The 23,599-nt window shown below is 42.5% G+C and overlaps 1 protein-coding gene across 9 annotated transcripts in view; it reads left to right on the top strand.

Annotated features, from left to right (window-relative positions):
• The window catches only part of RALGAPB (Ral GTPase activating protein non-catalytic subunit beta), a 112,580-nt gene extending 89,541 nt beyond the window's left edge, over positions 1 to 23,039 (top strand). For 8 of the 9 annotated variants that reach the window (XM_075011357.1, XM_075011356.1, XM_075011353.1 and 5 more), the window contains 8 exons: positions 446 to 604; positions 6,046 to 6,211; positions 9,357 to 9,479; positions 10,634 to 10,770; positions 14,578 to 14,686; positions 14,913 to 14,991; positions 15,687 to 15,835; positions 18,289 to 23,039. In XM_075011357.1, coding sequence (XP_074867458.1) covers positions 446 to 604; positions 6,046 to 6,211; positions 9,357 to 9,479; positions 10,634 to 10,770; positions 14,578 to 14,686; positions 14,913 to 14,991; positions 15,687 to 15,835; positions 18,289 to 18,482 — 1,116 coding nt within the window. In that variant the 3' untranslated portion in view covers positions 18,483 to 23,039. The remainder of the gene's footprint in view (positions 1 to 445; positions 605 to 6,045; positions 6,212 to 9,356; positions 9,480 to 10,633; positions 10,771 to 14,577; positions 14,687 to 14,912; positions 14,992 to 15,686; positions 15,836 to 18,288) is intronic. The other variant, XM_075011349.1, reaches the window with a different exon arrangement.
• Positions 23,040 to 23,599: the final 560 nt, after the last annotated feature.

The following is a 23,599-nucleotide window of genomic DNA, read 5'->3' as shown; positions in this document are numbered from 1 at the left end:
TAATCGCAACAAGTACACTGATTTCTTCCTTCCAGATGGTTTGCAAAACCAAGTGTACATGGAATTGTGTTTGCCACAATCCTCACTTGCCTCAGTGTGGGGGAAAAACACTAACATGAAAAACTTGAAAATTATGTCCATTGTTTGCACTCACTGGTACCTCCTTGGTACTTGGAGAACTTTTTCAAGGAATGAGGGATGCTGTTATATCAAACAGTGCAAGCTTCTTTGCACAGCCATACAAAATAAGTCTCGTGTAATGTCACATTTTCTTTCACGCGGTCATGTTAAAATTGTTATGGGTTTGATGTTACTTAGGGGAAAACTGCATTAGTTACATTCAATGTATTTTTAAAATGGATCATAATGAAACCATCAAAGAATGTTACTGATGGGAGAGATTCATTTAAATTGTTATTAAATTGAACTTTTGTTTGCTGAGTAGGAAACTGCTAACAGTCGTCTACCTCCTCATCTGATTGCACTTGACTCCACTCTTCCTGGGTTTTTTGATGACCTTGGTTACTTGGATCTGCTCCCATGTCGTCCTTTTGATACAGTTTTCATTTTCTACATGAAGGCAGGCCAGAAAACGAGTCAGGAGGTACGTGAGAAATTGGAGCTCTGACTCATCTCAATTTGTCTTTGCCGTATTTCTCTCTTAGCTATGTAACAGTGTGGTGTAATGGCTGGAGTGGGGGACTGGGACTCATGCTTCTTGGCTCTGTATTGAGTGGCTGTGTGATTCCCAGTGAGTCACTGTGCTTTTTTATTTGTAAAACAAAGGTAATTGTTAGTTATGTATGCTGGAAGGATTAATAATCCATTGTTGTCCGGTATTGTTCCAAATATATAGAAACACCTGGCTGCAGAACCTGGAATTAAAGGTGCGCTTTCTAGATCCACAAACCCAGTATATTATCAGTCTCATAATTTGTTGGTGTTGTGTGCAAAATCCAGGTAAAAATCTGTAGGGTTTCATTTCAAACAGAAATGTCATTGAATTGGAAAACTACATGTACAGGTGGGAAAGAATTATTGCTTTATTTGTTACTGGGATTGTACTTGTTTACGTTCAGATGTTACCAGTGGTTTTTGAGTATCAGGCTGGAGGACTGCAGAGCCCACCAGCACCATCCTTGTGTCTGAGATATTGCTTGGAAACCTGCTAGTATAAAAAAGACTGTATAAATTCATCTTAATGAGATATTTTATAGTTCCTTCCCCTCATTCCCTGTGTACACTGCACTGTACCGAGTGTAATTGTAATGGTCTGTCACAGGACTCGTTACTTTACTCCAGCAGTCTCGCCACATCTTTAAAATTTGGAAAGCTTTAACAAAATGCAACACAACCTCATTTACCTGAAACTCGGATGAGTGGAACAGATGGTCACTGGTACTAGAAACCAGGGCCGTGCCATCTGACAAGCTTTCAGACAAACAAGGATTGGACTTAGAAAGTCTGTCCATCTGGCTTTTCCTAGGCCAGCCATCTGAGTAAAGAAAACTGCAGCCAAGGCATTGAAGCTACCATACCTTATGCCTACTGAGCCAGCTGCATGTATCTGGGTTGAATTCTGTGCATTTTTATGGCCTTATGCAGGTAAAGTTTTCTTAGTAGGAACTGTAGTCCTGCAGAGCTAGACAGCCTTCAGGAACCCAGCCAGCAGCCTATTAATTGTGAGGTCGGTTCTGTAGACTTTGACATCTGGTGATAGGGTGGGAGGCCCGGCACATGCTGCACTGATACCCCAAGCCTCTGGATAATCGGGGGTATTCCCCGGAGTCTTCAGGTAATGCACCTGATTTACTGAATGAACTAACATGCACTAAGTCCTGGTAATCAAAGCTAAGTTAAAGAAAAATGCACTCTGGTTCCCATCTCCATGGATGAACTAGGTAAGGAACTCAGGGTCGCTCCACTTTCTATAAGTACAGAGGTTTTTTGCTAGTGTTTGCACTGACCTTAATCAGTTTAAGATCAAATGTTGCACTTCTCCAGTGTGGGTCTAGGTGAGTGGCTGAGTGCTGATGAGGGGAAGTTACTGCCTGTGAAATACTAGCTGGATTAAACTGCCCAGGTGTTTTGATTCTCTTCAGCAAGAGAAAGGAGCTCTTCAGGATAGCAGAAGGGGTTTTTCCAGTTCTTGGTGGAATTCACCCCTTCAAACTTGTTGCCGTTGTCAGGTTCTGGTGGGGGGAAAGGTAGCAAAGTGCTCTCTCCAGGTCACTCAGGCCTGTCTCATAAGGGTGGTATATAACTTATTCCTTCCTTCACCAGCTTCACTGAAATTGTCCCATGGTTTGTCTTTATACTAGCCATCTCCTTTTCTCTAGTAACACAATATAAATAGTTTCTGTGCCCGTACGTGCATACACAGATGTCTCATTTGCAGCTGACTCCTCCTCTTATCTCTGATCACACCCCCACAGGAGTTAGGCCTGATAGCTTTTCCTTGTCTGGTCTGGAACCCTGTGATTTTCCCGTTCTTAGATTGTGTCTTTGGCTACGGCACCCTGTGTGTTAGCTGTGTTTGCCCAGCAGATCTAACTGGATTCCCTCTCTATGCTTTTCCCTTTTGGAGAATGTAACCAGCAGTAACTCAGTGACTCCGAGCAGTTTCTTAGAGCAAAATATCTAATCTTAACAGTAGGAACAAAACGTAACAGAAAAGAGAAGGTTTGAAACAAGAGAGGCCTATGTCGTCTTCCTGCGAACCCTCAGAGTTGTAACTCCCCTTTGGCCACTGGCCTCTGGAGCCTAGGTTCATCTTTCCGTTCCCTGAAAGTCTCTTATCATTCGGGTCAAAGTTTTATGTTCTGTGGATGACTCAACAGGAGTGTGGTTGGGAGGGAGAGTAGGGGTAATATTAATCCCAGGCTTTTGCCGAGGGGCTGTCGTCTGACTGTTATCCTCGTTCCTGCCCATATTTCTTGACCATCCTGCTGTTGAATTAAGCCAATATGCATACCAATACCCAGGTGACATTTAGTATTTGTGATTTGCTACAGACCCTAATGTTAGGCAAGCACGCAAACAGTCCAAACTGCTGAATTTAACTGAGATATAAAGGAATTGGAAAAATTTAAACTTTTTATGGCACCTAAGGAAAATTAGCTTTCATGTGCCTCTGTGTATAGCTTCTGTATACCACTTCTTCCCTGGGTTTATAGGCACGTGTCAGCAATTTATAAGCATGTTCAGTACTCTTTGAAAAGAGTTTCCAATGTATGAATCATAGCATGAGAACAGGTTCCATAAAAAAACACACGGGGGAAGCAGCTGCATAAAGGTACACTGAAATTGGACATTTTGTGAGTAACAGTGTATTAATACCTTGTGTTTCAGAGGTCTCTCTTTATCAAAACAAAAATTTTGGGGGGTATTATCCATATGTGGTAACAGATCAATTAAAATACATAAAAAGTATGTGTTGTTAAAACCTGGTCCTTTGTTTTGCATTCTTTCCTAGTTGTGAAATACAATAATAGCATTAGCATGTGCTGCTGTACTAACGCCACATACACAGAAAAGTAGTGCAGCTAACCATCCATGGGCATGTGCAAACGTGTGCTTGTCTCTAGATCTGGAAATGTGTGCACAGTTCTGAACCTCTGGGCCTAAATGTATCTTGGGCCTTCATTGAGGAAACGTAACTATGTATTTCTAGATGCTACACATGTCAGATAACTAGCTGGTCTCTAATCGGACTGGTCTTATATTCTTTCTTTATGGCCAGGGCTGTTAGTATCCATGATAGTCTTTTGCTTTAAGGTGGGACCCTCCTGTGTGATGTAATTATTTATCCAAGCAAATGGAAATAGCTGCATGATGGCTATTTTTTAAATAGCCACACAGTTATGCTCCAGAATGTAAATTTTCCTTTAAACCATCTCTCCCCGTAATTGGTGCTCTGAAGATCAGCCTTTCTAATGGCAACAAGAGAGAGACCCTTTCAGCTGCCTATATCTCAGTTTGCTTCTGAGACTTGTAAATGGTCACATCAGTGAGGCTGCACCATAACTGTGAATTTTAACATTAACTGTCTTCCTGATGATCATATTAACAAAGTCATCAGTGTAATGTGCAACTCCACTGTTAGATTGGGGTGGAATGGGGCTCTTGGGATGGATGGGTGGGTGGATGAGGCTCTTTCTGACACTGTAGACTCTTTGTTCCAGTTGTACAGTCCCTAACACACTGGAGCCCTGTGTGCTAACGCTGTGTGAATACTGCAGACCTCTCTCCCATGTCCCAAGAAAGAAAAAGATGACTTGCATTCCTCCGCCATCATCAGGATCAAAACTGATAATGATCTTCTATGTGCGAAATGCCACAAGGGCCTTCTCCCACTTCCTACTCACAGGAGCATCCACTGTCCCCTATTATCTTTCCAAAACATCCACCTGGCCTCAGTGATACCTAAAATGCAGCTCCTTGTGTATTCTGTGCAAAACTGTAGGGCTGAGCACAGAAAGGAGAGTAAAACTGAACTCAAAATAACACGAGTTGCCGGCATTAGATTTACACGTATCATTTGATGGATATCAGTGTTTATTCTAATCATTAGTACAGAAGATATAAATTTTCACAGTAGCACAAAATTATGCATTTTAAGCATTTATTTAATTTGTACTTTATTTACATTTTCAGATGCAGGCAGTTATTGCACAGGTTCATCCAATAATAATTAAATAACAGCAGACATTGAGATTTAAAAAAGTTAAACCATTAAAATGCAAATTGTCAATCACACACATCAAAATACACAAAGTAAATATCCTTAAATCAAACTCTGAGTTCTCAGGCAGCATTCTTCCAACTTTGCCTGACTTTAATTTTCAGTGGTCATCTCTGGAAATAGTTTTTTTCATCAGTTTGTGTGTGCATGGTGGAAGTTTATCTATTTAAAAATCTAATAATTCTAAGATTAAAAGCAAGTAAGTAACTTGCTACTGATTTACACTGCCGTGGAGCAGGAGGAGACAGTGAAGAGCATGTCTGGTGCTCCATTTACAGTAGAACCCGGAGATACACATGTTCGAGGTGCACGTATCCTGGATTAATGCGACTCTGAGTGGCACAGAGCTGGCGACTGGCTCCCGGCTGCCCACTGCTCAGGGGAACCAGGAAACTGACAAGTGCCACAGCCCTGGTCAGTTTCCTGGCTACCACACATGGAGGGCAGCGGGGAGCCAGGCACCAGCTCCCTCCCACTCAGAGGAGTGGGGAAACTGACCAGCGCTACTGCGCTGATCATTTTCCTGGCTCCTGTTGGGAGGGCAGCCCAGAGCTTGACTCTGAACAGCTGCCATTCACAGAAATGGGAAAACTGACCAGCACAGCAGTGCTGGTCAGTTTCCCCTCTCCTGTGAGCAGCAGGCAGCCCAGAGCCAGGCTCTTAGCTGCCCACCACTCGCAGGAAACAGGAAATTTACCACTGGTGTTGTGCTGGTCAGTTTCCTGGCTCTCCCAAGTTACACAAAATTTGATTTACACAGGGTTGTGCAAGAATGCAATCTCTGTGTAAGTCAGGGGTCTACTGTACATTATATTTGATCTAATGGGCTCTGTAAGACATGAGGTTTTGCGTTTGTTCAGGTTTCGTTCAGGTCAGCAGTGGTTCATTGACACTGGACGTCTGTCTGCCTCAGTTCTGCAATGAAGTTTGTTCAGAAAGACTCCCAGAGCTAATTGAGATTTTGGGTTGGTGCAAAAGTCTGTGCCAGTTACACTCATTGCAGTGTTGGGGCCCTGAGGACCTGTCTGGAATGAATAAGAAATGTCGTTGTTGCCCAAAGCACAGCAAAAAACTCACCGACTTGGATTAGCTCCCTCAGTCTTATCCAAGAGAACTGAAAGGCTGATGAAGACTGAGCTGTTGTCACATGTCATGAGAACATCTTTAATGTGGCCAAGGCTGTGCTGCTCATGGGATGAGTAGAGGATGTTTCTTCCATCCCAAATTTGGTGTACAGAAAATTCAGTGAAAATTGTTTCCTCCAGGTTTCTGTTCACATTGTGAACTGAAATGTGTTGCAGATTCTGAAGAATGTCGAGTCTGCCAGAAATGTTCAGCCACACTTTCTAGAATTCTTACTCTCTCTCGGCTGGCCCGTAGATGTGGGAAAGCACCCTGGCTGGACTGGGCACGTTTCAACAAGTTGGTCCATTAACAGTTGCAGTGATGAAGAGGGGCCTGAACAAGGTAGGGTCTGGTATTGTTTAGTAACTTATGTAGCTGTGGCTCTTTCAGAATGCAGCTGCTTGTTTAGATTTCTTGCTTCATGATGTCCCAAGTCTTGGGGGCCTCACACTGTAAATTTTTCCTCATAAGTCTGGTATCATTTGCTAGTATTTGCTGTAGAGATACTAAACTTTTTTCTTTTCTTTCTTTTTTAATTATTCTGTTTATTTAAAGTTAAGACTGAAGTACACAAACCTGAAGCACTGAACAATAGTAATTTTAGTACTGTTGGGAGGAGTTATTGAATCAAGTCAGTTCTGCATCCATCCCTGTTCGGTATTGTAATTAGCAGTCTGTAGTGGGGAGTGTAAGATGATACAAACAAGTATTCAGATAGAATCAGCACTTTCACATGCATCTCAGTGGACAGTATAAAAATACTGTGCGACTTCAGAAACTAGGGCTACGTCTACACTAGCCAAAAACTTCAAAATGGCCATGCAAATGGCCATTTTGAAGTTTACTAATGAAGCACTGAAATACATATTCAGCGCCTTGTTAGCATGCGGGTGGCCGCGGCACTCTGAAATTGGTGTGGCTCGTCTAGCCGGGGCTCCTTTTTGAAAGGACCCCAGCTACTTCGAAGTCCCCTTATTCCTGTGAGCAGATAGCACGTATGAGCAGATAGGAATAAGGGGACTTTGAAGTATCCGGGGTCCTTTCGAAAAGGAGCCCTGTCTGGACGAGTCGCGTCAATTTCAAAGTGCTGCAGCCGCCTGCATGCTAATAAGTTGCTGAATATGTATTTCAGTGCTTCATTAGTAAACTTCAAAATGGCCATTTCGAAGTTTTTGGCTAATGCAGACACGGCCTATGTATCAATTAATTGAGATTTGATCAAGAGAAATGTAAAAGTCCTTCACATAGGAAGGAATACCAAAAATACAGACTGGGATAGTATCTACTACTCAAAAGTACCATGTAGGAATGTCAGATTCATTATGATGACAAGATCAGATTCCATGTTTAATTATGGCCCATTGCCCAGGATATGAAATTTAGGACTTCAGTGGGTGTTCAAAGAGAAAGCAGTGGGAAAATGTGGAATGTATATTTAACATCTGGTTCCTTCTGTTCACGTTCAGCATGATTCAGTGAAAAATTTATGGCCTTACATCTCTGCTATTGCTGCGTGATCTCTCCCTCTCTCTCTTGCCTCCTATTTTTCTTCCTCTTCCCTTTTCTGTGAAAGTTCTTTATTCTGACTTCTGCTTTTCAGTGGAGAATGTGGCAGTTCACACCCCTCAGAGCTATTTTATCAGGCTGTCCAAAGACTTTGGCAGACATCAGTGTGTTGGTGTACTCTTGGTTTGCTTTTGAGATGATAAACAGAGTAATTAGCCATGCAGTTGCAAAAAGGCTCATATTTATTTTGGGCTATAGGAATACCAGTGTCACACAAGGAGTGTCAAGTGAAGAAACTTTTCTGTTCTCCTCTGATGAGCCCTTAATTGGAATCTGAAATTCCAGATTGGCCATTGCATTTCTGTTAAGAATAAAATCCGGGACCACCAGCAGGAAAACAATTAATGTTGAAAAGTGTAGGAAATGAGTGTGAAGTTTACTGAGCTGGGGGAATTCAGAGGAGGATGACACATAGTGGTCAACAAATGTCTTAGGGGAGACTGCAGTATGTCCAGAGGTTGATTTTACTCTTAGGAAGCACATACCGAAGCGGCTAAGTAAGTGAGTTAAAGGAAGAAACTTCCACTTGAACGAAACATGAACAGAATCTTGGCCCATGCATTTCTGATTTTGCAGTGGTTGAAAATGTGGAAGTCTTAACTAAGGCTTTTACTGTTCAAAGCCAGTCTCTTTCTGATGGCTGTAACAGTGAAGCCCCCACACTATATGCAACCTATCAGAAGCTGTCTGAGGTACACTAAAGTAACCTTTCAGAGTGATGAACTAGATTTGTTGAAAATGAAAATAAATTTAAGCAAGCACGTTAAATGAAGTGATGCACAGCTTTGTAATTCTGGATAGCCACGAGTGCAGGTCCAAGCCAGTGAGGCTTTGTGCATATACCAGGCCGAGGTGGTGGCTGCTTTCAAGTGTAAAGAGTAAAATGAACTAAGAAGTTCAGTATCAGAGGGGTAGCCGTGTTAGTCTGTAGCTTCGAGAACAGCAAGAAGTCTTGTGGCACCTTATAGACTAACAGATATTTTGGAGCATAAACTTTTGTGGGCAAAGACCCTGCATCTGATGAAGCATTTCTTTGCTCACGAAAGCTTATGCTCCAAAATATGTTAGTCTGTAAGTTGCCACAAGACTTCTTGTTGTTCTCAGAAGTTCAGGTGAGGGTCTGTGAAGAAACAGACTTGCGTCCTACAAAGAAACTAGACTTCATCAAAAGACGCAAGGGCAGGAAACTTGGAAGAAATTGCTTTACAAACAACTTAATGCAGATAGTTGTATCTCCTGCAGAAAAGTGAGATGTTTAGCTTACTGTGCTGCACAAATCATCCATGGAAATATTAGAAAGTTTTGAAAGAAAGTCAAGTCTGCCAGCATGAATTGTTTGCCTGATAGATACAATGCGTAGGAGAGATGGAGCCATGCATGTTCATTAAAGCTTTTTTCTGTTGTAACGTAAGCAGATGTGGTAACTCATAGGCTCTGATGGTTCCAAGATCAGCAAATTAGAGTATGCCAAAAGACAGCTGTTTACTCTGGGCTCCCGTGTAAGTCATGAGAGTCAGTTCCTGGAGGGGGCAGTCGTCTTTGTTAAAAGAAGTTGCTGTTGCTTTAAATTTGAGAACATCTCAGCTGTGGAAACTATAATTACATCATTCTCAGTGCAGTAGTAAGAAAAGTTGCCCCATGCTCCTCGGTGAGGGTGCAAGGCATTGTGTAGTAGTGCAGTTAAAATATGAGTTATGAAAGGCTCTTTGCAGCCCCAGAACCACTGATTCCAGCCCAGAAACTAAGTCTGTGGTTGTTAACACAGTGATAACTAGATTTGTGTGCTCTTTGGCTTTCATTTTAACTAAGTAACTTCTTTCTTTTACTCCTTTTCCCCTGCTTGCAAGCCCTTTACTAGTGAAGAGCATAAGTAGTTGTGAAGCTCCTTCTTTTGATTTAATTTTTGTTTCTTCATTCTCAGATGAAATAATTTCTTCAGAAGATACCGGAGCAAGTATCTTCAGCGGGCAGAAGAAAGTTCTGTATTTTGCTGATGCCCTTACAGAAATAGCGTTTGTTGTTCCCTCCCCAGTGGAGTCCTTAAGTAAGATCACTATGCACATGCTATGTGTATTTTAAAAACTCTGTGCGTGCGTGCATGCGCACAGAACCCCAAATACTGATTCTTGACTAAATGTAGTGGGAAGAAAGGATCTTAGCAACTCTCTGTTCGGAGAGGTCCCAGATGCCCAGAGAGGCTCACTCCATTTGGGCACACCCAGACTCCTAAATAAGCAGGTGTATTGGCCTTCAGGTCTCACTCTAAACCTAATATTTTTGCGTTTATACACAGCATTCAAAGTATCTGGATAGGTGCTGCTTCTGTTTTACAGAACTCTAAATAAATAGTTTTTCTTTATGAAAGAAAATCCAGTATGTCCTGCATACATGATTCGCAGTCTCTGAACAAAAGGTGGCAAACACAGTGCTAGCTCTGGTCAGCTTTCACCTATGAATGTAGTGACAAGTTTTCTCTTTACTGTCTGGGAGATGGATTCTGGCCATTCATGGTTAGTGAAAAATGGAGGTGGTGAGGAGGGCGTGCTTGGAGCTCTTGTTACCTAAGATTGTTAAGGTCTACTTTTTTGTGATGACAACATGCCAGTGGAGGTCCACAGGAGGACATTCACCCCTCAAGGTATCTTCTTTCCTGATCCCACACACTGTCTACTTCCACCTTGTCTAGTAAACTGCTGCAGAAATGAGCAGTGACTGTGTAGACAGAGACTTGGCTAGCTTTACTGCCCTCCAGATTCCTAGTTTCTCTGTCCCTTATCAGTCTGGCTTGAGACCTGAGCACAGATTCAAGATTACAGAGAGATCTGTGGAGGTTAATCACCTCCTAAAGAAGGAGAAGAGTCAGTCTTACTCGGTTATTCATCAGATTTATTTCTGTTGACTGAAGTGCTGACTGGCTGTGGGACTGGCTGGGATTGCTAGGCTAGCTTAATGACACCATCTTGATGGTTCTGTAAAGTTAAAATCTGCTTTGAAACAAGGGTTTGATATTTTTTCTTATTTTTTTTTCTTCTCACCCTTTGTTTTATTTGAAATGTGTTTCCCACTGGTCACCATTTTGAGCGCTACATGTAGCTGTACTGTAAGCTCTGAGTAATCAAGGGCATGGGGAAGTTCAGAATCTGAAACTTAGCTGTTTTTGACTGAAGAAAAAATCTTCCCTTTTCCTTTGGCTTTCAGCAGATTCATTGGAAAGCAACATCTCAGACCAAGAAAGTGACTCTAACATGGACCTGCTGCCTGGAATACTGAAGCAGCCATCTCTGACACTTGAACTCTTCCCCAATCACACAGACAATCTCAATTCCTCGCAGCGGGTAAGGCAGCGTCTGCTTTGCAGTGAAGGACTGTATTCAGTGCAAATTGTGTTCCCATAACACATACAGTGAAAACACAGTACATTACATAGCAGTAATATTGGTCATCCCAGCATTGAAACTTTTCATCCATGGGCCTTAGTGATTATTAATAGCAATCTGAAGTTTCTGTTCTGATTTGGTTGACACCCTTGTCTCTGTAGTAGCAGTATGAGATTGCTGGGTCGTAGTATTTGTACACATATTTCAAACACTGCAATTAGATGAAATGTTCTAACTTTTGGCCTACATCCCAAACTCCTGGAATATGTCCAAGAAATATGGGCATGCCATGTTTAGGAAACTGGCTTGAATTTAACCCATTGTCTAGAAATTCAGGATGGGCCATATGTAATGAAATGACAGAGCCTTCCTCTTTACTCTGTTTAAAATCACATGGTAATTACAGCGTATATGTAGAGTTCAGGGTGCTGAGTCCTCCTGCAGCAGCTGAAATTACAAGCATGGAGAGTCTTTTTATGGTGGATACATAACCAATCCTGTCATACCATGTAAGTGAAAGGCTTTTTGAAATTACATGTTCCTTTTATGAAACACCGGCCCAAAATCTCAGTGTGCATTCGGTCATCGATCTGGGACCTTAAATATTTTTATTGAAATTTCTTGATTCTACATAAGGTATACGTTTCATTAGCTGATACAACATGTGATGTGACTAATGACAATTACCTGGGGTGTATTTTTGCAGTGGGACGTCTTCTAAGAACATTACTTTTCATAAGGCATTATCATGTGAAACTTCCATCTTTAAGTTGCTCTGACATCAGTGGACCCTATGGGTTCCACTCCCTGAGACAATGGGAAGCATGGGGGCGTCAATCTGATATATATTTGCATATATGCAAATGCCTGTGAAGCATCCTCTTCATGAATATCTCTGAGAGAGCCCACTGTTGCTGCAGCAACTGAAGCCTGGAAGCAGATGCAATTCTTCTTTGCCTTCTGAAGGCTGGCCCTCCTGGAGGGGAGGAGGGGGAAGCAGGGCAATAGGAGGGGCAATGTGTCCTTCCTAATAAGTAGAGCTGTACACTTACTGGGTGCCTGGAGTTAGGAAATGGCACATGTGTCTTATTCCGTACCCGACCAGGATGGAGTGTGGGGAGTGGGGCAGACAGGTTTTTTTTTTGTTTTTTTTTACCTCAGCTATAACAGTGGTTGGGTCAGTGTACCAGTTCTGTCCAGATCCAGTGTGCTTAGCTCCTGTGAGCTGACAAGGGAACAGATTTAGAAGCTGAGCTAAGTGATCGGTATCTTTATTGGTGTATATATTCCAGGGCATAAGTCTTGGCCAGGCTGCAGCTTAAGTGGAGACAGTCAGCAAATATTGTAGTTTGTGTTTAAAAACCACTGGAAAGCCAGGATGCTCTAAATTAGGGATAACTTTTGTGTTTTTCCAACGCTGAACCTCCACTTCTCTTCAGATTGGCTGTGTGGTTTGCCTCTCCTGAAAGACGGTTGAACTGTATAAGTTTGAAGTTTCCTGACTGACAATTTTTTTTAAAATGGCCCCTTCCAGGAAGGGGGGAGGGACAGCTCAGTGGTTTCAGCATTGGCCTGCTAAGCCCAGGGTTGTGAGTTCAGTCCTTGAGGAGGCCATTTAGGGACTGGGGCAAATAGATGTCAGGGATGGTGCTCAGCCCTGCCAAGAGGGCAGGGGACTGGACTAGATGACCTCCCAAGGTCCCTTCCAGTTCTAGGAGATGCATATCTCCAACTAGCTCTTTATTTTTGAGAGAATGGGACCAAAAGCACTAAAATTATTTTCAAAAACATGATTTTTCTTTTCTTTTAAAACTCCAAATATCATAAGTAGCCTGAAAACTTTGAAAATAAAAGCACGTGTTCATTGGCCACAGCACCTGTAAACTGTCAGACCCAATGAACCTTTTAAAGGTATTTGAAGTGGTGGGTTAGCGTCAACATGCACGTTATAAAGCCCAGAGAGGAAGCCGTGCTGTCTATACACTATCAAAACAAAAAGCAGTAAAATAGTACTTTAAAGACTAGCAAAATATAAAAAATAGAATATAAAAAAATGATAAAAATATAAAAAAAAAAGAAAGCTCACCTAGTAAATTATTTTGCTAGTCTTTAAAGTGCTACTTGACTGCTTTTTGTTATAAAGCCCAGAATCTGTGATCTGATCCATGTGCGTAGAACCCCACTGAAGTCAGTAGAGCTCTTTGTAACTGCTTAGGTCTGTCTGCCTGGCCATCTGCACAGATACGTTTACGTACAGCACAAGGCCCTAATCTAGCCGCTGCCATAACTGTGGAGAGAGATATGAATGTCTATGGCCAGGGAGAGTTGATCTTTGGCAAGATGATGCATGACCTCTCCTGCTCTCTATGGCACAACCTGCTTTAATATTCTAATACCTCAAAGACTGAGATCCAGTGAGCAATATTGTCTTGATGCAGCCGGATATAGTTCTGAAGAAAAGCTCTAGCTCTTGCCTAGTGCCCTGGGGAATCAGCATCTGCCTGATGCTACTGTCTAAAAATAATGGGCTAAAATCAGTGTTTGCATTATCAGATGACTCACTTATCTGGATGAGTGAGACTGAGAAGAGTTCTGTGCTTGCAGACCTATGATAGATTACCCTTTCAAATGTAGGAATTGCCTAAGTGTCAGGTTTATCCAGCTTTACTAGAACAGGATAATTCTGATCCAATCAGCAGTGGTTAGATTAATGTTGACATCTTGGCAATTGTATCGCCTAGGTTGTGTGTCTATACAGTGATTGATACAAGTCTCTCAAGCCACTGGAAAACAGCTGCCAGGGAGAGCGTGAACAGTACTTTTCAGTGGCCAACCACAAATGAGTACAGGCCCTGTGACAACCAGGGCAGGGCAGCACACCAAGTGAGGGAAAGTGAAAGACTAGCTTGCTGACAAGATCCCCTTGTGATCTTGTCCTAGATGCTTGTGTAATGAGTACAAGATATATGCACATTTACTGCCTTTTTATGCATTTTCAAATCTCCCCTCAGCTGTTACAAAGCTGTGTATGTATCTGTTTGAAAGGCTCAAATAAAACCGTCTGGTTGGATAGGCAAAAGAAGTCAGACTTTTCAACAGGTGTGAAATATTTTTCATATCACTGCTTTGCCTTCCTAGCAGCTCTCACTGTGGGGTTTTAAAGCACTTTAAAACCTTCTCGTCTCCCTTCGACTATGAGCAATGTCTTTCTACAGTGGAGTGAATGAGGGCACAAGAGGGTAACTTAAGCTCGTGACACAGCCTGTAATAGAATAAAAAGTTCAGTTTGTTTGCTCCAGAGTCCTTGAGACAAGAAAGATACAATGTGCAGTTGCCTTTTGCAGTGCGTCATGGTAGCTTGTGGGCTGCTCGGAATGGGGTGGATAATTGTAGTAGCACAGGAGAGTGTCACAGTCCATATGGGGGTAGCTCAACTCTTTGAGCTCAGACAGTAGCAACAAAGGAAATGGAGATGTTCCTTAGCAGAGTTCAGTGTTACCCTCCCGAGCAGCAAAAATATGTGTGAATAAACCAAGTATGAGAGCCCCACATCTTTGCTCAGGCGTGGCTGACAACTACAGTACAGTTGTAGCCTGAACACCGACAGCTCCATCTTGTGGCTGTCACACGTTCTTCTTGAGCTGGGCACCTCTTGTTTCTCTGATGCTAAGAAATGTCCTTTAACAGTGATTACAGAGTTGTTGCTTGTTTCAATGTTTAACTTTCCTTATTTTACAAATGTCACTGTACTCTTCTCCAAAACAGCTCAGCCCTACTTCCAGATCAAAGAAGTTGCCTCAGGGTCGGACCATCCCACCAATGGGACCTGAAACCAAGGTGTCCGTGGTCTGGGTTGAACGTTATGATGATATAGGTGTGTGGAACTTTTGCTTGGTATAATGAATTAATGTAATAGCAGGGCCACTAACAGACTTCTGTGTTAACTATTTTACTAAGTAGAATTTTGTTTTTAGGTGAACAGTAGACTCTGATTCACCCCTATAGTTTGCATGTAAATGATATAATATTAGTTGTTTTGATTTCTGGCCAAACTTTTAAGTGAGTACATAACCTATAATGTAAACCTCTTTTTGTTCCAGAAAACTTTCCCCTCTCTGATCTGGTTTCTGAAACCAGCACTGGTGTAGAAACTACATCAAATAGTAGCACTTCCTTAAGGTATGATTTTGAATTTCTTTTCATTATAATTTCAGTACTTTTTGCAACCAACTATTTATGCAAGGCTTCAGACTACTTCTTGCGTGGCTGGCTACGTTAGCTACTTCAGTTTTCATAAAATAGCTGCATGGGAATGACATCAAAAGTGCAGCCTTGTGCCGAAGGATGCATTGAAGTTCTTCATGTGGTTTCCAGTCTGTGCTTTTGTCTTTGACTGGCCACCGATGAAGGGACTTCTCCATTGCAGGGATTAGAACATGAGACCAAGAATCAGACAGTTTGGGGTTCTCTCTCGAGCGAGAAGACCAGCCGCCGAACCCTCTAAGTCTCTATTTTACTCACTTATAATATGGCTTGAAGCTGGTATCTGTAGCACTTATGAGCTTGCCCTGAAAGGAGATCTGTAAAAGCTTTATTAGAGTTGATCTCCCCCCCCGCCCCATCCCTCAGTTCAGACTATGGGCAGTGGACTTTCTTATTGGCCAGTTCCACATGCACCTTTCTGTTAACCTCTGACTAGATTGCAGTACGCCTGACAGCCTTATGATGCACAGTCTGACTGACTATCTCACACGGAAGGGCTTGTGTTCTTTGCAAACTCTTACTGAGTCTGCTCTTGCTAAGCACATTGTCTCCTTTCTGCTTCCATGAAATAGTGTCTGTGTTACTGATTTCACAAGCATTTGTTTCCTTAGATCCACCACTCCTGAAAAAGAAGTTCCTGTGGTTTTCATCCACCCGTTAAACACTGGCTTGTTTAGGATAAAAGTGCAAGGCGCTACTGGCAAATTCAACATGGTCATCCCCCTGGTGGATGGAATGATAGTTAGTAGGCGAGCTCTTGGTAAGGTCTGTTTTTGTGACAGGTGTATATGGGAACCTAATAGTGCCTTTGCTATTAGACTGTTCCATGATTCGCCCATATTAAAATGTGAATTGGATCCTTTTTAATTGGCTTGAGATGCTTTTGACTCAGCAGTACCTGATGAGTTTTCCCCAGGGCTCAAAATGAGTCGAGGCAATTTGCCTGCAGTTCTGTAGAGGGAGCAGTAAATTTGAACTGACAAGCACTTTATCCATGCTTCCTGGTTTGGAAACTTTTATCAGTTTCACTCGATTGTTTGCACTGACGACGTGACCAAACCAAGGGGGGGACGCACAGAATTGCGGGGCGGGGCAGGGAGTGGGGGAGACAGACAAGTGAATAAAGTTGTGGGGGAAAGGACACGGGTGAGAAACAAGTGCATAATGTTGGTGACTCCCTAAGATCTACGAGTCTGTCTGCACAACAGTGAGCCACCCAGTCCAGGTGATGTGGGTAGCAGGGCTTGCCTTAGCATGCTTAAAAGAGCTGTGCAAACTGAAGTTGCTGCTTGGTCTCTGAACCCAAACTTCTTCTGAGCCTCAGACTCCAGCTCCAGTCCAGTCTGCAGCTTCAAAGTGCAGGCTGTGCCAGTGTTCTTAGAGTCCAAGTTTCTGGAACCTGGGCTGTGAGGTTTTCTTATGTGAGCTCTGTAGATGTCCCTGAGACACACATGTCTGCTGCCAAAGAACGTGCATTAAATCCTCCCTTGCTGAGTATTTTGTGGCATTGTGTTCATCCCTGATAGTCAGTCCCAAAATGCAGGGGAAAGCTGTTGAGGTTCAGATGTTGGAAAACCCTCTCTACATAACATCCAACTCAGTGTTGCCTTGTATATCTAGACACTCTTAACACTTTTCTTTCCTGTACTCCTGGATGGATACCTGACTTTGTCTTCACAGATATCTGCACTAATGCAACTTCAACAAAAAGGAGTGAGGGGAATTACATGAGCCGACTTTGTATTCAAAGTCATATCATAAAGCACAGTTCTACTGGGAAAACAACCATTTGGGACGCTAGTTTTATTGTTTTCACTTACTTCAGGTCCCATATGCTCAGTTCACTGGTAACAAAGGTTCTCTAGGTTAAATTAGGCCACTGCTGATACTTGCCCAATCCTGTTGTCTGTCAGTGAGTTGGTGCAAATGAAACTGTAATTTCAGAGACAATTCTGCTGCTGCATAGAACAGATTAGAATCAAGATCAGTCTGAGTTATGTTCGCTTTGCAGTTGTAATGGGAATGTGACTGAGCAAACCAGACTGTCTTAAAGTCAGCAGGCCTCATTCTGTACACAGCCAGGGAGTGGAACAGTAAGGAGAAATTATGTTTGCAGTGACTTTTTATGGCTGAACCTATGTACCAGCTTGCACTGAAGTAATGAAGGTGTTAATTAAAAGGGACACTGGTATTCAGTACAAACTGGCTTGTGGGCTCTGCTTCAGAATAGAAGTGGCTAAAGTCTCACAAACCTCAGCTGAATTGACAGGACTCCACACGAACCTGCACTGGAATTCAGTGAGTTTTAGAAAACTGGTGTAGCTGAAGAGATGTGAGTTTGTGTGTAGGCCAGTCCTTAGAGTTGGAAGGCACTAGATGTTAAGGGTCTGATTCTGTGTTTGCTGAGTCTCTGCTTGGTGCTGCATCATGAAGGGTCTGTTAGGGAGTGAGCTGTGGCTCTCTGGTTCTCTGCCAGGCCCAGGCCTGCTTTAGAACATGCTGGGGCTGCTCTAATGAGTCCCAGGTGGCAGCAATCCATCTGGTCCCTGGGACAGCTAAGGACAGCTGCAGTAGAAAAGTACACACGGTGTACCTCTCACAGGTGGTGTGAGAGTCGGTTAACCCACTTCTCCTCCCACTGGGGCGCCCCATTGTGAAAGAATCCCAAAAGTGAAGAATGTAGTCAGTCCCTCTTTTGTTGGGCCTCTGGGGTCAGGGGGCCTTAGCAGAATTAAGCTTTACACATTAGAGTACTTTCATTCTCTGCACTCCCATGCAAGAGAGCTGGGCTGGATCACCATTCTCTATCTTACTCCGAGGTGGGCCTACATGCTGCTGAGGTGGTGCATTGAGTCCTTTGGACTGGGCGAGTGGGGCAGCAGCATGTTCCATCACTAGGGGTGGCTGAGACCTCATTTACGAAGGACTCTCTCTTCTGGCTAGTCAAGGAATGGCAGCTACGGCCTTTCCTGCGGCCCCTGCTTCTGCCAGACCAGGAACCCCACTGGTCATCTCTAAAGCATTGCATTGTAAATTTGCTTTTAAAATAACGGGGCCTCTTGCTTATGGGAAGCTGTGATTTTTAATAAGGAGATGCCATGTGGCTCTAGCTGGTACAGACCCCAAATTGAAATGTCTGGCCTCTCAATGGGAGAAGCAGAGAAGGAGGGAGGTTGTTGGTTTGTTTAGAGTTAATGCCAATTTATCTTTCAGGTTTCTTAGTGAGACAAACAGTAATAAATATTTGTCGGAGAAAGAGGCTGGAAAGTGATTCGTACAACCCTCCACATGTCCGCCGGAAACAGAAAATAGCTGACATTGTCAATAAATACAGAAACAAGCAGCTGGAGCCTGAATTTTATACCTCCCTTTTCCAGGAGGCTGGGCTCAAGAACTGCAATCCCTAGACCAAGATCCTTTCCGGACAATTAGATCAGAGTCTGGTGGCTACAGTAACAAAAGCAGTTAGACAACCAAAAAGCCCAAACCACTCTGCAAAAGATATCCCCCCCAAGCTCTGGGGGAAAGAAGTGTCCCAGTGGATCCCAGGCAGGAGGGATCAGGAATGAATGGGCTCTCAAGCCTCCATGTCCTGGATCACAACTTCATGGCTCCTGCACAAGAGGAGGCAGAAATTTTACAATTTTCATTGTTTAAATATTTTCCCATTTTGTTAGAAGAAATATAGCACGTGTGTCTGCGAGAGGCTCGAACGTGGCTTTGACAGCCTCCCGTGTTCACAGACATTTACATGTTCCATTTGTGGGTTCAGGAACTAACAACTGGGGTTTCCTCTCAACTTCTGGAGGGTCAGTTCAAGAAGTGATCCTGAGACCAGTCCCTTCCAAGAAATAAAATCCAGAACATGGTAACTGGGGTATTGACTTACCTCACCTGCTCACCCACCCACAGCCAGCCACTGCATTCCACACCAGTCCACCTGGATGGTCGAAACATTATCTCTTAGCATAACCTTCGTTCTCACCGAACTAGAGGAAGAAACAAATAAATATCTCAGCTGGCAAGAAGGGCACACTCTGAATATAGATATCCAGCTCTGCACCAGTGTATGGGAAATGAAGTATAAGTATACCTGGCCCCACATGCAAATACAAAGTGTCCGAGTGCACGTATGCACTCAAGGAGAAAAGAACAGTCATCTTCCCTTCACACCCACTATGAAAGGGAAACCCCATCCCAGAGCATTAACCACACACTGTAGGGTGTTAGATAGAAGTTCTTCAGAATGCCTCCAAACTGAAGGAGAGGCTTCTTTGACCAGGACCATTCAACTCCTGTAACAAGAGGAAAAAAAAGTTCATAAATTTTGTCATGAAATCCATAACTGAAGAGCTGTGATTCCGTATTTCCCACTCAATAAATTCCAGAATTACTGCTGGCATTCGGCATGACTGAGTTTTATGAATATTAGCACTTACACAAGTTATACACAGAAGCCCTGAGGTTACCTTACTTTCAAGAATTTTTCTACTAGATAAGCAAGTAGCTGTGTATAAACAAAGCTAAGGCATTAAGGTTTGTTGCAAAATTTCACTCACTTTTAATACAGTTTTGGTTTTATGCTGCTAACTAACCAGCCTGTTAATAGGGTTAAATTGCCTGCTTGCTTACTATCAGATCAGAAATGGCTGTCTGCAGACACTGTTAAGGACTGTTACCAGTAACCGTGTTCCTGAGTGTTATCCAGAACATTTGCTTTACTTTTGCTGAAACGAGAGAAGAGAGTTTGGGGCTTGCATGTCAGAGAATGTTTAACTCTTTGATATTTGTGCAGGTGTCAGACTGCTCCTCAAACTGTTAAACTGTGCCTGAAAGAACACTCACCTTGCTGGATCTGTTTTCTTCTCCACTCTTGGATGTTTGTGGTGACTGTTGCACAACTGGCACATAATTCAGCATAAAATATTATAAAGACGCCGTGCTTTTAGCTTGCTCATCTCCAGCAGTGGCTGCTGTTTGGAAAGTGATTTCCTTTCCTCATGATTGATCACAGTGGCCAGCTGCCTTTTCCAGCAAGGTCAGGGTTAGTAAGGCTCTAAGCTCCTCTCTTCCCTCATTTTAGTGAGCACAGGTCAAACATTTTCTCCACAACACATTGGCTTCCCTTTTCTTTATCATAAACAGACAGTTAAATATGCATATTTTACTAAAACAGGTCTGTAGCATGAAATGTGGGTTTTGCATTCTGTGACAATATGTGCCTGTTTTCATCTCTGCACCCTCTTCGGATTGAACTTTCCTTTTCCTGGCCTCATGACATGCAGCCCCTTTCCAGGCATCTGCCTTCACATATCACAAGTATTTTAATGCACAGACTTACCCTGAGGGACAAGTTGGGAGGCAGAGGTCATATTTAGAAATATAGTGTTTGAAATTCTAAAGTTCACTGCAATATGATGCATTATACTTTTCTGAACTTTCAGGATTCCTCCACCTGAAAAAATTTAGTTTTCACTGCAATTATAAATTGTTGTGTGTCAGAGGATGGGGTAATGTGTGGTCTGTTCTACTGTAATAGAGCAGCAGAAATGGTTTCTGTAACAAGGAAGTTGGCAGACCCTACACATTTTATTATGAAAAGACTTCTGAAGACTTTCAATGGGTATTACAACAGGTTTGAAGTTTATGTAACTTTGATATTTTCAGAAGTTACTTTTTGCAACAGTTCTGACTTCAAACCCTTTTTTTAAGGAAAGCGTTTCATTACCCAATACTAATGTAAGAAGAATATTTTGCATTTGGTCTTTTACAAAGAAAGTACCTTTTAAAAAAAAGGAAAGAGAGGATTTGTGAAGATGTCACAATGGTGAGGTTGGGTGATAGGGTGCGCTCCTGACTGGGCTAGCATGCCAGTCAGTCTGCCCTGGGAATCTGGGTTCTAATCCAGGTGGCTCAGAAGCGAAACATAGGGCCACAGAGAAACGCTGCAAATGTTTGTGTGATTGCTGGTCCTTGTTTACACCATGCCCAGGATTCAGAGATCAAAAGGTTGCTGCAGGCTGAACGGGAAGTGCAGTGTTAGAGCTGTAGAGGGAAGCTTGTAGAGTATCTGGAACACCATACTAAGCTCTGGACGGTGTTTTTCTCAGTGCATGAGCACTAAATTTACACACAATCTTATATACCTGTTTGACCTGACCAAACACATTTAATTCACTGATTAAATGGCATGACTGGCGCATGTAAATAGAAATAGTATAATAAACATGTCAAGCAGTCAAATGTCTGCACACTATCAGTAATTTTTTCAAAGACAAATCACCATTATGTTTGACCAGTGTATGGATATTATAGGTAAAACTATTAGTTCACATGTAGATTAATAGACAGCAAAAGGCCTCTGTCTGTCAGCTATCCGGGCCTGAAGAAAAGTGTCTGAAACACGGAGACATCTGTATTGAGAGGACCATGGGTGTTTCTGTGATAGCCAAATAGTCTTCACATTTTAAGATCTGCTTTTGGATGAAGACCCATTTCAAGGTTTACTTCTGAGTCTCTAAGTTCAACTCAGACACAAGTGTGAAGTTTTTTCTGAACAGGAAGGCACTCATCCTGAGGGTTTCCCATCACTGCTGTATTTATCTAGAGCCTGGAGAATAGGGCACACAGCCTTAATGTGGTTTTACAAGTGGCTGTTTAACATGTACCACGTGACTGTTTTGAATGACCATTGGTGGGTTTTTTGTGTGTCTGAAAAAGTGAGATGGGTACAACTTCTGGGGAGACACTGTCCAGCATAAAACTATAGTGATTACACTAATGCTTAACAACTCCTCAGTGGAGCGAACATACCACCCAGAGCTTTTACCCGAACGTATTAAACCCCATACAAGAGTTGACTTGGTCATGTTTAAATGAAAGCTGTCGGATTAAAAATCCCTATTTCCTTGCACACATCTAACACCACCATACATTATTACAACTGAAACCTAAGCCCCCCGCTTCCCTCCACCCCACACACACAATTCTCTGATGTCACTTAATGCATTTCTTTCTTGCTAGATAACAAATTGCCTGTTCCACTTGTGTCTAGTTTATTTTCCGTCTAGTCTCGGGCACCAGCACAGCACTACAATATTTGGGTTACAAATATTACCCAGGTTTCTATTTACACAGTCTCCTCTTTATAGCCTGAAAACATATTTTAACTGATGCGACTCCTTTAACAGTTTATTGTCAGTAGGATTTGAGAGAAGGTAACATATTGTCATTTCATTAGCATTTCTGTAGTAGAGTTGCAATAATTCTAGTACCTTAAGTTTCATTTAAAGAGTATAAGGTATGGTTTTACAAAATACTCAAAAAGGTATTACAATTTGCAGCAAATGAATGGGGAAATCTGTGAAAATTTAGATACTTCTGTGGATGTCATCTTCAGAGAAATTGTAGAAAGCAAACGTAGCCAGTTGTAGCCTAACTAATCAAATGACTGGCTTTACCCCTGGTAGTTGTTCATTTCTCTCATTCAGTGTTCTGGATGGTTAGTTCAGAAGGATAACAAAGCTAGATTGGATTTTTAATGGTGAGAAAAAAGTTAGACACAACTCAGCGATCACACTTTAAAGGTTGATACGTATAGAAAGAACCAGGCATGTACTGTTTCCATGCTGGGTGTTAGCAGGCGTGGTTTGGAATGACATTGCCAGGCATCATGTGCTTAAAATTATGTACACTTTGTGTGAACTTCTGTATGTTGCCAAGATATGATCTTTTTGTTCCTATTGTATTTTTCTGTAAATATTACTGGCTCTAAGTTGTAAAGTAAAGGCAAACTGTACATATGAAGATGTGAACTATGTTCCCTTGTCTCTAGTACTTTATCTCTTATTTGTTTAGGGATGGCACAAAGGCTTGTATGTATTTATGCCAATTCTTTGTCCCGAAGAAACACATCAAATATTGAATGTAACACAATTATCCAATAAATTTTAAAGAAATTCTTATCTAGTACCTATGTGGTGTTCAGTTTGTCAGCACACTTTCGTCCAAGCCATTGCATTCACCCATCATACTCTAATCCCTTTCCTTGGTGACATGCCTGAATCAGCATTAACTAATGGAGGTGCCAGAATAGCTGCTCTGTAGCGTAGCTGAGGTACAGTGCACAGACCTGTCTGTAAGTGAAGATCCTTCAGGTCACAATCTAGGGAGGTGTAGTGCCTCACAAACCTACCGTAATTTATCCTCCTTGCACCGCTGCCTGAACTGCATTTCAGGAAGGTGACTGCTTATGAGCCTGCAACTAATTCCAGACCCACTGACTTAGCCTAAGGTCCAGCCTGGCTCCATGACCTGCCACAACCTAAAAAGCCTTGTTCCTTGAACCAATTCGAGTCAGTCAAAGGAACATACCTCCGGATACTGCATTCCTGCTGAATGACCATGGGACCATCAGCCAAGCAGGTGGTACATCCATTGTTCTGCCTTAAGGCACTGAACGGTAGAGTTACTCCATGCAAATCCTCTCTGCCTCAAATTTCTCCTGTGGATTCTGGTCTAGATA

The sequence above is a fragment of the Carettochelys insculpta genome, chromosome 17 (assembly GCF_033958435.1).
Source record: "Carettochelys insculpta isolate YL-2023 chromosome 17, ASM3395843v1, whole genome shotgun sequence".
Lineage (NCBI taxonomy): Eukaryota > Metazoa > Chordata > Testudines > Carettochelyidae > Carettochelys > Carettochelys insculpta.
This window is presented reverse-complemented; position numbering and strand designations above follow the sequence as displayed.